The 17137-nt window shown below is 35.6% G+C and overlaps 1 protein-coding gene across 1 annotated transcript; it reads left to right on the top strand.

Annotated features, from left to right (window-relative positions):
• The first annotated feature begins 12997 nt into the window (after nucleotides 1–12997).
• LOC104241346 (uncharacterized) lies at nucleotides 12998–13845 on the top strand. The gene has a single exon (XM_009796286.2). It carries the CDS (start codon nucleotides 13053–13055, stop codon nucleotides 13695–13697), a length of 645 nt encoding a protein of 214 aa, XP_009794588.1. The 5' UTR covers nucleotides 12998–13052; the 3' UTR covers nucleotides 13698–13845.
• Nucleotides 13846–17137: the final 3292 nt, after the last annotated feature.

Below are 17137 nucleotides of genomic sequence, written 5' to 3' on the forward strand. Positions count from 1 at the left end.
TCAGGTTGCTAGTCCTAGACGGACCCAACCTCTGTGTTGGGTCCCCTAATTCAAATGCAACGTGATGCAAATAAGCGTTCCTACTAGGGATCCAGCATGAAGTCACGTTATTCTATGTTCAAAACCTGGGTCAGTGTTCTAGATTGTGTACCCGAACGGACAACTCGAGTCGAGGAGGGGGCAACTTACCGGGAACCAAAAGGCCATCCGGCTTCGTAACTTGTCCGACCTCTTTCTTATTTCAAGGTATGACACTAACAGAATAGGGAGTCTCAACCAGTAAGCACATCCCCGGAGGTGAAGAGAGAAGGGTGTCGGCACAGTTTATATACAATTTAGATAATATTAAAGCGGTAACATTTTAGCACATTCAGCACAAAACATATAGGAAAATCAGATACAACCAACTACAACAATTTATCTAAGCTCGAATTCTGGTCTGCGAAACCAGAGATTCTGGGTTCGATCCCCAGTAGAGTCGCCAGAGCTGTCACACCTCCTTTTTCATCTACACCCGCAAGGGCGTAAAGGAGTTTTTCCATTTAAAGGACAATCGGAACGGAATTTAATTATTAATTATTCAGAGTCGCCACTTGGATATTAATGGTGTCCCAAGTCACCGGTTGAATCCCGAACCGAGGAAATTTATGACCCTGTTAATAATTCGCGAACCAGAAATCCGAGTAAGGAATTCTGTTAACCCGGGAGAAGGTGTTAGGCATTCCCGAGTTCCGTGGTTCTAGAACGGTCGCTTAACTGTTGTATTTAATTTTATCTGATTTCAGAACATGTTTTTGCTTATGTTTTTTTTTTTAATTTCAAACTGCTTTTATTATTATTATGAGAATTGCAACGTCGTGAAAACGGGTCTCGAACCACGTCACAATCAATGCACCCGTGGTCGTTGACACATTTCGACTCCGTTGAGATTCGGATTTGGGTCGCATCAGTGCGCACCCGAGTTTAAGAAAGTAGATTATTAAATAGCGCGCCTAAAGCAACTACGCGTTTTTAAATTTGCGAGGGCCATGGAAATTCAACCAAATGGCACGCCTCGAATTCTAAGGATTCACATGTTAATTAAATGGGGGCCATGTATTTGAGATTTTGTTTGGCGAGATTCGTCTCAACACTTATTAAAAGGCCCATTTGAAAGTGACTACAATTTTCTAGTGATCAAACATCCCTAAAAGAAGAAAGAGAACTTAATTACATGTAAACTGAATAAAATTCAGTAGTCCAACCTCAACAATGAGCTGGACCACTGATGGGCTTCAGAAACGGCCCAAAATTCGGTCAAGCAGGAGAAAGGGAAGCCCAGGTGACAGATAACAGCACCTGGGATCGAATCCCTTAGGAAGCCCAAACTCATGAAGGTCGTCCGTGTGACAGCCTGAGATGGCTTATCGCTGAGCCCAGCGAGGCCTTGATTTTAGCTCAACCAAACGCCCCCTGAAATTACCTCTAAATTATTTTAAGTGTTCAATAATTAGCAAAGGGGAAACAATACGCATCTACTCGAATTAGAAGGATACTAGTCAATTGAATTCCAGTTTTATGCACAGACTAATTTATCCACTGATATTCCGGTGAGTTCTTAGACATCATCAAGGTGAAAACCGAGCTGTAAACACGATCTCAATAGCATAAAGTAGACTAATTACTTCTGAATTAATTCACGCCAACATTACTATCAACCTATCATGTAATCAACTAACACTAGTGTTTACTTTATAATAATCACATGACTCCGAAATATAACAGTTTATATAGTCCATTTAGCACAAAAGCAAGCAAAACTTAAACAATATCCATGAATTAAGCACTGAATACGTAGATCTGGAAATTAGCTAAATCAAAACTCAATTCTGCAAGTAAATTCATTCTTCGCATAATTCATTTCCGCCCACTTGAGCTCACAGTCATCACGGGTATAATTGTGTACCTGGATAAGGGAAAATATGAGAAGGAAAGAAGTCAGCTACTTTGAACAGCAACAACAACAAACTCAACAATATATCATCACAGAACAGGCCAGGAACTGCTTTTGAAAAATAAGAAATATAAGCAGACTCAACAGATCAACCCAACACACACTTGGAATGCACTCCTAGCCCTCACAGCTGAACCTAGATGCTCTCAAATCCTACTGGACCCAAATCTCCACTGAAGTCCAAACTAATAGGCCCCAAACTCATTTGAATCAGTCGTTAGTCACTCCCAAACACTTTTTAGGAATAGAACCTCGAGTTGGAATGAAGAATGCCCAAAAAAAGACTGAGAATCACTGACACTAGTGATGAACTAGTAAAACTATTTTTGATTTTTCCGTCTTTTGATGTTTCTTCTTAAGTATTGGAATTGAAATGCTAGCTGAAATTGAAAGCAAGGAGGAAAGCTTTTGGTGGCGATTTTTGGGCTGAAAATTCAAAATCCCCTTCCTCAAGGCACTTGATGCCCTTTTATAGGTGATACAAGAGGGTTAGTTAGATTTTGGGTTTTCTTTTTAGTCTCTCCCCTATTTTCAGTTTAGTCCTCTTATTTCTAACTTGTTACTCAAGTAAGCACCTCTATTGTGCTGAAATGTGCACTAAAATCCTATTCTAGAAGGCCCTAGGGTATTCTTCTACCCATGCAATACCTATACTGCCCTTTTCATTACTTTGAAATTACTATTCCTATCAGAATTACCCTTTTCCATGCCCAAACTACCCCTGAAAGCTTCTCAAAGTTACTGATTCTACCCACATTCTCAACAGCTATAACCAATCCCCTAAATTAATCTAAAACTAACTAGGACTGATTAATTAGAACTCAGAAATTAACTAATCGAACTAACCAATCCCAATTGTTCAATCACACCAACTCAATCAAACTAGGAAAACCAAAGACCAAGATCAATCAAAGCAAAGCTTAAGCTACTGATCAACATTAAATGAAATTAAACTAACTCTTAACCAATAAGCTCACAATCGACCATTCAAACATCAAATTCAGAACTAAAAGAAATTGACAGAACTATACTAATACACAAAAATAAATCATAAAATTAAAAGAACACTTAATGAAATCAAGACTGTAACTAAAACTTCAACCATGCAAGTAAAAAGAAACAGGAAAACTCACTGAAGCACGAGAAACTCCGACCAGTCACTGACGTCCGAATCCTTTCAGATTTTTGACACGCAATATCCCTAACCATGTGTTCTTACAAGAGAACACATGGTTAAGGACATTACCGTTCGAAATCATAAAGATTTTGGTTTAGGGTTTTGGCCAGAAATTCTTAGATCTGAAATTCGAGCCGCTTCATAGAGATTTGAAGGAAAATAATCATGGATTTGGGTTGAGGGAAGTCCGGGGATTGTGTGGTGTGATTTTGGGTTGGTTTGGATAAACCTGCGATCTGACCGGAAACTTCAACCGGAGATTCGACGAGCTCCGGCAACATTCGAGGGAAACCAATAACGGGAATGGCAAGAGGGATTCATGGGGGATTTATGGTGTTAATTTGGGTTTGAACGGTGTAAGTGACGTTCACCGCCGCGAGGGATTTAGGGGCGGCACGGATTAGGGTTCATGAGGAAGAAGGATACGGTACGAATGGGGGTGAGGGGGGGAAGTTCAGACACTTATATACCAAACATCCTAGTTAGATCCGGACCGTTGGATTGATGAGATCCAACGGTCGTGATTAAAGGCTGAGGAAACGACGTCGTTTGGACTTTGTTGGGTAGACCGGGTATTGAAGCATTGGGCCTGGATCCGGTTGGAATGGTCTAAGGGCGTTTGGGCCTGAAAATTATCAATGAATTGGCCCAAATTTGAGTCTTTATTAAGACCACTTTCCTACTCTTATTTTCTTTTCTCATTTTTAAATTTTTATAATTTTTTCTAATTTTTATAAAGATGTAACACCAACATGAAATCCTAATTATTTCAAAATAAAGACTAATTAATTCCTAAAATTGTTTTAAAAACTATTTCATGACAAATCCACAATAAAAATCATTAGAATGCAAAAGTGAACTAATTTTGTGATTTTTCATGTTTTGTTCTAAACAAATTAACTAAAATATTTTTGTATATTTTGATACTAAAATATAAAACTAAAACCTAAATGCGAAAATGCATATTTTTGTATTTTATAAAAATTAACATGCGCAAATAAAAATGCAACAATTATCAGAAAATGACACCGAAATGCACAAAAATTGTAAAAATAAAGAAAAATTATTTTGTTTGGGATTTTGGGAATAATCATATATAGGGCAAAAATCACGTGCTCACACCATCATATCTTGGCCACTGTGGGCAAAATCATCAATGTATACCAGCTGATCAGGTGGTGATACTTATATAACGCCGTAACCTTTTTCCATATCCCATATACATATATATACATATATACGCGTATATGACTCCATCTGGTCATGGGTCAATGTACATGTATAGATGAATGCAATGCATGAGAAGTACGTCAATAAAATCTTTCAGAATGTCATAAGACCATTATACCTTTGATTAATATCATGAAATAAACTTTATCAACTTACGTATTTCTAAGACCCATGAACAGACGATTGAATAGTAATACATACGGGGAATCAATAACGTAGGCATATCTAGTACTTCTATGAATAGAGTCATTTATGAAAGTTGTGTATTTATTTGTTTCGTTTGTATCGTATGTGTGACGATCCGGCCAGTCGTCTCATGAGTTACTGCTCTGTTTCCCCCATTTCTGCTTTTCATTGCTTTGTATAATGGTTCTATATGTGATCGGGTTGATTGGTTAGGGTTCGGAAAGGAATTGGTAAGGTTTGAGATACTTAGTTTCTTTTGAAGAAGCTTAAGTTGGAAAAATCAATCAGATGTTGACTTATATGTTAGAGGGATCGTATGTGAGTTCTGATGGTTCGGTTAGCTTCGGGAGGTGATTTGGGACTTAGGAGCGTGATCGGAATGAGTTTTGGAGGTCCGGAGTAGATTTAGGCTTGAATTGGCGAAATTAGATTTTTGGAGATTTCCGATTGATAGGTAAGATTTTGATATAGGGGTCGAAATGGAATTTCGAGAGTTGCAGCAGTTCCGTTGTGTTATTTGGGATGTGTGTGTAAAATTTTAGGTCATTCGGACGTGGTTTGGTTGGGTTTTTGATCAAAAGCGGAATTCGGAAGATTTTGGAAACTTAGGCTTGAATCTGATGTGTTTTGGTTGATTTGTTGTTGTGTGAGGTGTTTTAAAGATTGGTACAAGTTTGAATAAGGTTTTGGGATGTGTTGATGCCTTTGGTTGAGGTCCGGGGGCCACGGGTGAGTTTCGGAGGGTTGAACGGATAATTTTAAGTTAAAGAAAAGTTGCAGATTTTGGCTTCAGCTGTTGCAGGTATTTTGTTTTTTGCGTTCGCGAGTGGACCCTCGCTTTAGCGAAGGGTCAGGAAGGGAGGCGTTAGGTTTGGCCTTCGCGTAAGGGCCGTAATGGTAAGCATCACGTTCGCGAGAGGCCTGGCCGCGTTCGCGAAGGTTGGTGAAGCTAAGGCATCGCGTTCACGATAGTGAGAGCGCGTTCGCGAAGAAGAGTTTTGGTCAATGGAATTTTTGTGCTTCGCGAATGCAAGGCTTTGACCGCATTCGCGAAGAAGGATTTCAGTCCTGGGCAGAATGTTTAAATACTCGTTTTGTCCGCGAATTTAGGGTTTATTTCTTCCATTGTTGGTCATTTTTTGAGCTTTTTGAAGGGGATTGAAGAGGGATTCAAGGGAATCACTTAGAGGTAAGAATTTTGGACTTAAAACTCGGTTCTATTGTAAAATCTACCTAAATAATCATGGAAATTAAGCCAAAAATTGAAGAACTAGGGCTTGGAAACTTTTAATTGAGTATTTGAAGGACCAATTGAGGTCGGATTTCAGAACTTTTGATATGTATGAATTCGTGGAGAGATGAGGAACCTATTGATGTAAAAATTATCAAATTCCGAGACGTTGTCTCGGTGGTCGGGTTTTGGTAATTTCGGGATTTATGTTGTAAATTGATTATTTTCGCTTGGGCTTCGTTCCCTTAGCATATTTTGACGTCCTCGTTCTGATTTTTGGATAGATTTGACGCGAGTGGAGGCCGATTTGAATGGCAAAGGCATCGCGAGCTAGAGATTTGACCGGATTGAGGTGAGTGATGATTGTAAATGATGTTCTGAGGGTATGAAACTCCGGATTGTACATCGTTGTGCTATATTAAAGTGTCGCACACGCTAGATGACGAGCGTGAGGTCGTGTATTGTTGGGGATTGTGACTTAGTCCGTCCTGAATGACTATTTTACAGCATATTTGTCTGAAATCTATCTGCTATCATCATTATTTGGGCTGAATGCCACATTTGGGCTTTGTGCCAACTATTTGAATCCTTAGGGAACTTTTATTGGTATTTCCTCACTGTTTTGACTTTATACTTGAACTCAGTCATGTTATATTTCACTGTTTTCGTACTCAGCCATGTTTACTCTATTTTAACACTTAAATGATCTTTTAAATGATAATTGGGCTAAGAATCATGTTTTACTATTGCCCGAGTGGCTTGTGAGAATTTTGACTGAGTAAGGCCGAGGGCCTATGTTGTGAGGAAACATTTGATTATGATTATGAGGTCGAGGGCCTGAGATATGTACGCCACGAGGTGGCTTGATTGATATGAGGCCGAGAGCCTAGTGATGATGCCACGAGATGGCTTGATATTGCGCTTGGGCCGTAAGGGGCCCCTCTAGGAGTCTGCACACCCCAGTGAGCGCGGGTACCCATTGTGATGTGAGATATAGCCCGAGGGGCTGGTATTGTTGTGAGATATTGCCCGAGGGATGGATTTATTGATATTGTGCCCGAGGAGCGGACCTTTATGTGTTTATCTTTCTTAATTGCCTGTCATTATCTGTTTAATTGTTGAAAGGGTATTTTTCGAAGTTTAAACTGAACTTAAAGGATTATTCGTATCTTTACTGATTCACTATTTTTAATGGTTTTACTGCTTCATTATAGCATGTTTTGTGCCTTACGTGATTTCCTGCTTTCAGTCTTTGTTTATGATTATTAATCACTCAGTTGGAGTACTCACTTTACTTCCTGCACCCCGTGTACAGATTCAGGCATTGCGAATCCTGCTAGTACGAGTTGAGAGCTCTCGGTAGATTTCGGAGTCCACGAGGTAGCTGCTTGGCGTCCACAGTCTCGTGTTTCTCCCCCTTGTTTGTAATAGTTTATAGATTTCTCAAACTTGTATTAGAACTTGTAGGTGCTCATGACTAGTGACACCCTGGTATCGGGCTGTGTTGGGTTGTTCTTCCGCATATTTATACTGTTGACTGCTTAAACCTTGGGTTATTTATCATGCTTTAGACTTGAATCTTATTGTTTAATTGCTTAAAAATCAAAATGGGAAGTGTCGGCTGGCCTTGTCTTCACGAGAGGCGTCATCACGACCGGGTTTGGGTTTAGGATCGTGACAGTATGAATCATGCCAAAAAGAAAGAAGGGATAGCCTTAACATACCCGGGCCGATTCTCTTGACAATCCCTCTAATACACGTCAATTGCGACAAAACGCATAATGACGGATCGAAGTAGAAAAAAATATGTATGATATTCTTAAGAAAGATTGCACCGTACTCCCTTAGAATCGCAATTCTCGCGTTGCTAAGTATCCTTGTATGAATTTTGTAACAATTTACATTGCTATCACTTTGTGTGAGCTTGCTGAAGCATTTTCATCTCATTACTAAGTAAGTGTGACCATCTTCATATGTGAATTAAGGAGATTCTTAAGCCTTGGTGGGGTGGGCCCCACTTTGTAAGACTTGGCTACCAAAATTCCTCCAATTTAGCCACCTTGCAATTGTGATTTAAGAGTCACTACTTCCTAAGGCCTTGGCTGCCACGTTGGGAGATATAATTCTTATCCAAATATTTGAATTAATTATCCACGAATCACTTGATTAACTTGTTAATCTCTCATTAACCAATTACCCTCATAATTAAGAATTATCTCAAATTACTTAAAATATTACCCACTTTTAACATACCTTATACACCTTACTATTATGGTCATGTGGTACTTTATGACACTAGTCCATAAATATGAGGTATTATAGCTCGGACCGTATTTTATCTCAAAATGTCGAACTTCGACGAAACTCATTTTCTTCGATTCGCTTACCCTCTCACCTACACAAATTTACTTATCACTTGTTTGAAATAGCATAATACTTATAGCCTCAAAATAATCTCATTCCTGAGCTTACGTCGATTAACTTACAACGAAACTTTAATGTATGAAAATGCGGGATGTAACATCTCATTTTTGAGTTTTCATCAATTTACTTATGGCGTACTTTCACGTACGAAAATATAGGGTGTAACATTACATTTGAACTTTACTTTTACAAGAAACAAGTTCAAGGATTGCAAGTGAAAATTATTATTTCACTAGAAATAACATATTGAATACAAAGTGATGTTAGATATATGCGGGCGAAAAATTATATCACCAGTGAATAGGTAATGTTACGAGAGATACATTATTAGTATTACTCAAATAATTTTTATTATTAATGACTTTTCAATTATTTTTGCATAATATAGTAGAAAATGTCAGGTTGAAGATATGACATATAGTATTTATATTTGAATTGATCAAATTGCAATTAATATCTATACATAAATATAAAGTTAAGAATAAAAAAATGATGTGGCATGCCTCTTTAATCAGTATGACAATTTATCTTTTTTCATAATTTTGAACTTTTTTCTTATTTTCTATCAAAAAAATTGCCAAAAAAAATATATTTTTATCCTCATTATTACTCCATTTATTTCTATTCATCAAATCCCATTTAATCTCTCTTTCTTCGGTTTTCTTCATCCTCATATTACTACATTTATTCCTTTTCCTCAAATCCTTCTTTCTTCCTTACTTTTCTTCCATTTTTGTTCTTTTATTTTTTCCTACTTTAATTATTTCTTTCCTTAAAAAAACTTTGAGAATTTTGGGATAAAAAAAATCACATCTTACATCACGTGTATAAAAATTAGATTTCAAATAAAATAAAGAAAATCAAAAGTACAACATGAATTATTTTAGTTCAATTCTTCTTGAACATGCAAATTTGGCATTGTTTTTTTTATATATATTTTTCCTACTTTGATTAACTTTGTTTTTCTTTTATAGATCTTATATTACATGTATAAAAATTGAATTTCAGATAAAAGAAATTAAATCAAATAAAACTAAATATTCACATAAAAACCATTTACTCAAAAGCATATAAATTTATTTATAAGAATATATATAATAGAATTACTATTTGAGAAATTCAACCAAATATATCTACTACAGTACAATATAATGAGAATAATCCTATAAGAATTGTAAAATATCTAGCAGTGGTTAATATTCTACAAGTAGTAGAAGATAATTTCCTTTGCCTTATATTATCCTAAAATTAAAAGAACTAAAGTAAAATATTAATAGAAAACTCTAATCGAAATCTAACCCATTTTACCTTGAGCATTTTTTTAGAGCAAATTGATGAATAAAATATTCAAATTAAATTGACTATTGAACGATATGTAATAATAATAAAAAACTCTACTTTTTCTTTCCTCTTATTAAACTTTTGATTTTCCTTTCTTTTTTTTTGTTTTGGTAATTGACCATTTTTCTTTATTTTCTCTCCAATCAATAGATTTTTTTCTTTTGTTATATTTACGAAATAAATGTAAAATTAGAATTTTTAGATGTGATAGTAACCTAGAAGTATTGAATAGTGATATTGTGTGATGGGCGATAATTTTATTCGGATTCTACCGTAAATTCTCATTCAAAAAGGATTTAAAAGCAAATATATGTACTTTTTTTTTCATTGTTCTATTTGGCTAAATTATCACTGGTACGATATTAGTACGCCTGATTTATTCATATATAAATATAATTTATTATTTCTTACGATATTTTATTTTTTCAACAGAACTCACAAAAAGAAATTATTTTCTTGAAGTCATTTGTGTTCTTCCGAAAACAACCGCGCAAAGCGCGGATTAATTTACTAGTTCTAAAATAAATACTTGATAGTTATACTATCATTTGGTCGTCTTGCTCCAGACTATGCATTCTCATTAACTCCCACATAAGATTTATTCTAGCTGCTTTATTAACTTTTGTCTGTGTTTTGTATTGTCCCTTTTGATTTTGCAGAAAAACTATCATGTGTACATAAGTGATGGCACATATACTTCCTTTTGATCTTACGGTGAACTTGGTTATCATTTTTGACTATTGTAAATTGAAAAAGTTACCTCATATTAAGTCCAATAGCGGAACCAACATTTTAAGGGATTCGAAATATTAAAAAGTAAACATAAGAACAAGTCAAGAAGATTCTACGTCTACTATTTTGGCATAAATAATTTTAATTTTATATATACAATATTATTTTTCGGCGAAGGGATAGGAATGAACCCCTTTTGACATCCTAGCCCTGCTCCTGCATGAGTCACTGAAGGACATGAAAAAGAAATTCGTACTTATTATAAACAAATTAAACTTCTTTGTTTACATTATTGGTAAGACTTTTTTCAAAGAGTATTTAGTAAGTTTAGAATTCGATGTGGGAATTAGAGACCTATATGACTAGGAATGTTAAAAGAAAATTCAAAAATAAAATCAGACAGACTGAATCAAACTAACACTCTGTTTGGATTATTGTTCTCCATCGTTTTATAATGTATTGTATTGTATTGTATCGTATTGTACCGTATCGTTTTATGAATACAATGTTTGGATAGATTGCATTGTTTGTTATTGTTAAATAATATTTTGTTGTTTGGTTTGACTGTATCGTACTGTACTGTAACTGATAAGTTTACTAAAATACTCTCAATTGTTTAAATATTAAATTTATCACAAATTATGTATAAAAATAATTTTACAAAACAAAACAGAAGACGTCAAAACACCATAAGAAAGCAGAACAAATGAGCGATACAGAAGAAGGCAAAACAAAGGAGCACAACTAATTAGAATTGAGTTAAAAGCAAATTAGGAGAAAAAATAAAACAGAAGGCGGCAAAACACCTTTAACATTGGTCTGGAAAAAAATAAAGTAGGTTATAGGTTGGAGATTTGGAGTTAAAATAGAAAAAAAAAGATAAAGGGTAAAATAGAATTGTGGAGTAATAAGTTAGGGCATAATTGGAAAGAAAAATAGGAAACAATCCCACCACACCAAATCGGCTGTTTCAAAAAATGGTACTTTTCATTGTTCCGGAACAATGAATTTAACAATACAATACAATCAATTTTAGTAAAACAATCAAAACAAACATTATTTTGGGATAACAATACAATGAGGAACAAAATTTAAACTTGAACCTCAATAAGAAAGATTTGAATACTTTTATATGAATGACTTTTTGAGGGGGTTTTGACACAATTAACCACAAAAACAAAACTATTTACCCTTGTCTACCCATTTGTTTTCCTACCCATAAACTAATTACATTTCCTACCCATAGTAGGTTTTGTGGAGAATTTTTTCTTTATTCTCCAATTCTTTTTTATTTCTATGCTTATTTTCTTTTCTTTTTTCTTTTTTTTCTTTTCTCGTTTTCTTCTTATTTTTTTCTTTTTTCCTTTTCTAATTTCATTTAACTTCTTTTTTATATTCTTTTTCTCTTCATAATCTGATTTCATTTACTGTTTTCACTATTTTTATTATTCTTTTTTTTATATTATTACTAAAGAAAAATCAAATTGTGTACCAATTAAATGTAGTTAATAAAACCAAAAAAATATTAACTAACATATGATACTAGTATAGTATATAGCTATACTAACAGGGTATACAATTGTACGCAATGAGTTAAAACAAAATTAATTCAATTATTGAACTAAAATAGTATCAGTTGTCAATAAAAAAAATTAAAAAATTCTAAAAGGAATTAATTGTAAGAGTATACTGTTACATCATATAGCATACTATAATTTTTATTTTATTTTTTGCATTTTCAATTTGCCTCTCACGTTGGGTAAAAGCTTAAAACAAATTAAAAGGGAAAAGGCAAGTGAATTTACGGGTAATAAGTATACTATTATAGTATATTGTATACTATTACAACATATTGTTACAGTATCTTGCATATTATTAAAGTATACTATAACAATATATTGTATACTATAATAGTATATTGTTGCAGTATAACTATATACTCCTATAGTATATTAGTATACTGTGGCGGTATACTATTTTGTAAACTATAATAGTGTACTGTTGCAGTATAGCTATATACTCCTACAACATATTGTATACCGTAACGGTATACTGTAGCTGTGTTCTTCTTCGATTTTCAACTGAAAATTTCGATCTCAATCACCTCAAATCAGGTCCAAATGCTATCAAATTTCAGTATGAACTTCCAGAAGGTACTATAAGCAATATTTAACAGCACCTACTTTGAATCAAACAAGAAATCGTCAAAAATAAAATTGAGCTTCAAGCCCAACAATGATGGATATTCAATCTTAGGAGTGAACTTTTCTCTTCTGAAATTAATCTTGTCGATTTGCCATATTCCTGAATGTAATTAATGTGTTGTTGTGTCTGTTTATATGTTTCTTCAAAATCTTTTTTCACTTTTTCTACTTCCTCCACCACCTCGTCCATTTGGGGATTTTGCACATATATAGGAAGTGAAACTAGCGGGTAAATAGTTTGGAAAGTATGGGTAGAAGTAGTAAATAGTTTGAGTCTAGGCATTAAAGGGTAAATAATTTAAAATTAATAGGTATAAAGTGAGATTTTCTCCTTTTTGACAATAACACACATTATGTTGGGCCCGTGCGCAAGCCGGGCTTCACTTACCTAGTTTGAAAATAAGCCCAATAGTAGTGGGCTCTTCCAGCAGAAATCTAAACCATATATATAGTTCTATCTCAGTTGCCTTTGCAAACCCCTCTCAAAAACCCTAGTTTCATCCCCTTTCCTATTCTCTCTGTCCCGCGCCAACCATGGAAATCGACAATCCTTCTCCGACAGAGAAACCGGCGACAACACTACCGGCAAAGCCCAGTTTCCAACCTCTAAAAGCCCACGAAATCTCCGACGGTCAAGTTCAGTTCCGGAAAGTCACAGTCCCACAGCACCGCTACACTCCGTTAAAAAAAGCCTGGCTTGAAATCTACAATCCAATCTACGAGCAGATGAAAATCGACATCCGAATGAACCTCAAAAAACGTCGGGTTGAGCTCAAAACCCGATACGACACGCCCGATATCAGCAACCTCCAAAAATCCGCCGACTTCGTTCACGCTTTCATGCTAGGGTTCGACACGTGTGACGCTGTTGCGTTGCTCCGTCTCGACGAGTTATACGTTGATTCATTTGAAATTAAGGATGTGAAGACGCTGCGTGGAGAGCATTTATCTAGGGCTATTGGTAGATTGTCAGGGAAAGGAGGGAAGACGAAGTTTGCTATAGAGAATGCGACGAAGACGAGAATTGTGATTGCGGATACAAAGATACATATATTAGGATCATTTACTAATATTAAGATTGCTAGGGATTCGCTCTGTAGCCTTATCATGGGGTCTCCTGCTGGTAAGGTTTATTCTAAGCTTCGATCTGTTACTGCCAGATTGAACGAGATGTTTTAATTGTTGTTTTTAAATTACAGATGCTCAATGTTTAAGTGTATTTGAGCTGATTCGAAAATTTTGGTTGAGATATATGTATTGTGACTTATTTTTTTGGTCTTTAATTTTATGCATTCTAAATAGTGAAATATATGTTCTATTTGGTTTAGCTTGGCTTAATGAATTAGTTTGGGTCTATGATGGATTCATTGTTTAAGTTAAAAGCATTTGATCATTTCCTTAGATAATTTGTATTGTTAAAAGTATCTGCTCTTTTCTGCCTGATGGTTGCATTTCTTGTATGCCAGACCATTATAAATGTCACAATAAGGGCAGTTGTTGAGTGAATGTACTGTGGTAGCTGGAAGTTCGTAAATGATTTTGATCAAGTTGAAGATTAGTTACATTTGCTGTTTCTAATCTTATGACCAATTCAGTCTGTGGCTCAATATAGGTTCCCCCTTTCGTTTTATTTTATGCTTTTATGCATGGAATTCTATTACTTGAGATGGTGCATATGTTACATCTTTGCAAGAGGCAAGGATCGTGACTTCGCCATTTTTCATCATTAATCTTGTCAATTTGCTGGCTTAATTTTGCCTTTTAATTATGTTTGGCAGTTTAGCTGCTGTCTCATACTCAAAGCTCCAACCCTCTAACCACGTTCCTCTCCCCCGACACACAATAATTGAGAGAAAAGAGAAAGAACTTGTTCTTTCAAGAGTGCTTTGTGGGTAGATGTTCTTTGGTTGCTCTTTGAAAAGCTGCTGTTATGCTAATGTTACCTAGATACAGGGCGGCACTTGCACTTCACTAAACGCTCTTCACAGGAAAATCCATTTAAATGTATGACTACATTTCTATAGCAGAATCCCTATGTAAGAACCATTCACGGTAAAAGCCATTTTTTTACTCGAAACTAATTTTTATGTTATGTTATAATATGTCTTTTATTACAGCACTTCACAAACAAATGAGATTGTTATAGAGAGTATTGAATGGATTACTTTGGCTGATGGCCAAATACATAAGCAAGGCCTTAAACTTGCCTTTTTTAATTTTATTTAGACTCCTAAACTAGCACTTGTTCCTATTGAACACTTAAACAGGTCTCCCTGCCACCACCTCCACCACCAGCCACCTTTCACCCGCTACCCTTCCCTCTTAGCGATCTCCTCTCCTCTAAAGTCACAAATTTATATCATGTAACATTAATAACTTCTGGCGGAAAAACAAAAAGCCAAGCCCAGAGAATTACTCGCCGGAAAAACCAAACACTGACAGAATTTGCCGGAAGTAGCCACTGTGCCACCATAAACATCTTCCCATTCTGTACAGAAATTATCTAGAACAAATTCTGATATGCCATATTTGGAGGCTATGGACAATGAATTGACCGGACAGCAACAAACGACCACCAAATAATTTTGTGGTTGGCCGGAAAGTACCACAGGCAACTCCCCAATGTTTCCCAAATGAAAAAGCTGGAACAGTGGGGCATCACATATGCATTAACTTTAGCCATTGATAAATGCATAGATATGGAGAAAGGACAATTTAAAGAGGTCAAAGCACAATCTGATGTGCATATAGCCTCATTCATAAGCTCCCATGCCATAATGGTTGGGACATTCTAATACCAGTTATAATTGGCGTAGTTGGGGAAGACCGAAAAAAGAAAGGCAGGGGGTGGGGGGGGGGGGGAGAAGACGGTGAAGGGGGGAGATAAAGGAAAAAAATTAAAAATAGTTTTTTTAAATTAAAAAAATATATATATCCATGTATCACATATTAATTTATTTATTTTGGCACGAGGCAGTGCTTGTAAGTTGTTCCACAAATTGTGCAAGGCGTGTTTAATAGGTACAGTTTGGTTCTAGTTTAGGTATTCAATAGGAACAAATGCTAGTTTCAATTCTAAATGAAAAAAAAAAAAAAGAGGCAAGTTTAAGAGGGTGCTTATGTATTTGACTTATTACTTTTTGTATGTATTTATATTGAATCTTTAGGACCGTGATATTGCTAATTATACCACAGGGAGGACGTAAGGTAATAAAACTAATGGCCATGTACATTCAGTCTGTGCGCAAGTTCTGCACATGCGGTTGTCCAGTTATGCAAAATAGTGATTTCTAGTCATAATCAAATAATCTATTCAAGTTGTTAGAAACATTTCAATAATTCAAAGTAGGCATGATGTAACGATCTAGATTTTCCACCCTCGAGAGCCGTGATGACACCTACTAATGGGAGCTAGGCAAGCCAAACCTTAACTACTTGTCACACTTTCATCCTTGCTTTTTTTTAACAACACAAGTCGATAATATGATAAAAACAAAATTTTAAATAAATAAGCGGAAGTCAACAATTATATATTTTAAAGCTACGTCTGTTACAACTTTTAAAACCTCAAATACCTCAAAACCTGGTGTCACAGTGTCACAGACTATCCAAGAGTTACTACATACAAGTCTGAAGAAATACAATACACTGTTTCTGAACAAAAGAAAATGAAACAGGAAATAGAGATAGAGGGAGACACCATGGCCTGCGGACGCCTGCAGGTCTACCTTGGGTATCCGGGTGGACTGAAGGAAGCCCTCCAACTACTGTTCGTAAACTGCTCCTGGATCTGCACACAGTGTAGAGTGTAGTATCAGCACAACCGACCCTATGTGCTGGTAAGTGTCTAGCCTAACCTCGGCGAAGTAGTGACGAGGTTAGGACCAGCCTTCAATAAACCTGTGCAGTTCATATATATATATATATATATATATATATATATATATATATATATATATATATAACGGAAAATAGATACAGAAATAACTAGTCAATGTGAGAGGGGGGAAACATGTTGTGGGGGAGATATTAGTTCCGAATAAAAAGGCATCAAGTAAGGAAAGAAACAACATAATTAGAATATCAACAAGGAAGCAGAAATCAACAATTTGCACGGCATCACCCTTCGTGCTTTTACTCTCGTTCTCACCAAAACAATACACGGCATCACCCTTCGTGTTTTACGATCTTCCTTACCCAAACAACAATTACAAGGCAAATAGGGTAAGGGAATCTATAACCTCGAAGTAAATCAAATAACAACAAGTAATGAAAGAAACAACATAACTCGGATATCAATAAAGAATCAGAAATCAACAAATGCACGGCATCACCCTTCGTACTTTTACTCTCGTCCTCACCAAAGCAATCATATAATAAAAATATGCACGGCATCACCCTTCGTGCTTTTACTCTCTTTCCTCACCATATAATAAATAAAATCGGCACGGAATGACACATCGTGCGGCACGGCATCACCCTTCATGCTTTACATTCTTTCCTCACAATAACAAACAATGCACGGCATCACCCTTCGTGCTTTAACTCTCTTCCTCACCCAAACAATAATCACAAACAATAGGGTAAAGAAATAAAGGAAATTTTGCAATAAGAATCCC

This window comes from Nicotiana sylvestris, chromosome 7 (assembly GCF_000393655.2).
Source record: "Nicotiana sylvestris chromosome 7, ASM39365v2, whole genome shotgun sequence".
Taxonomy (NCBI): domain Eukaryota; kingdom Viridiplantae; phylum Streptophyta; class Magnoliopsida; order Solanales; family Solanaceae; genus Nicotiana; species Nicotiana sylvestris.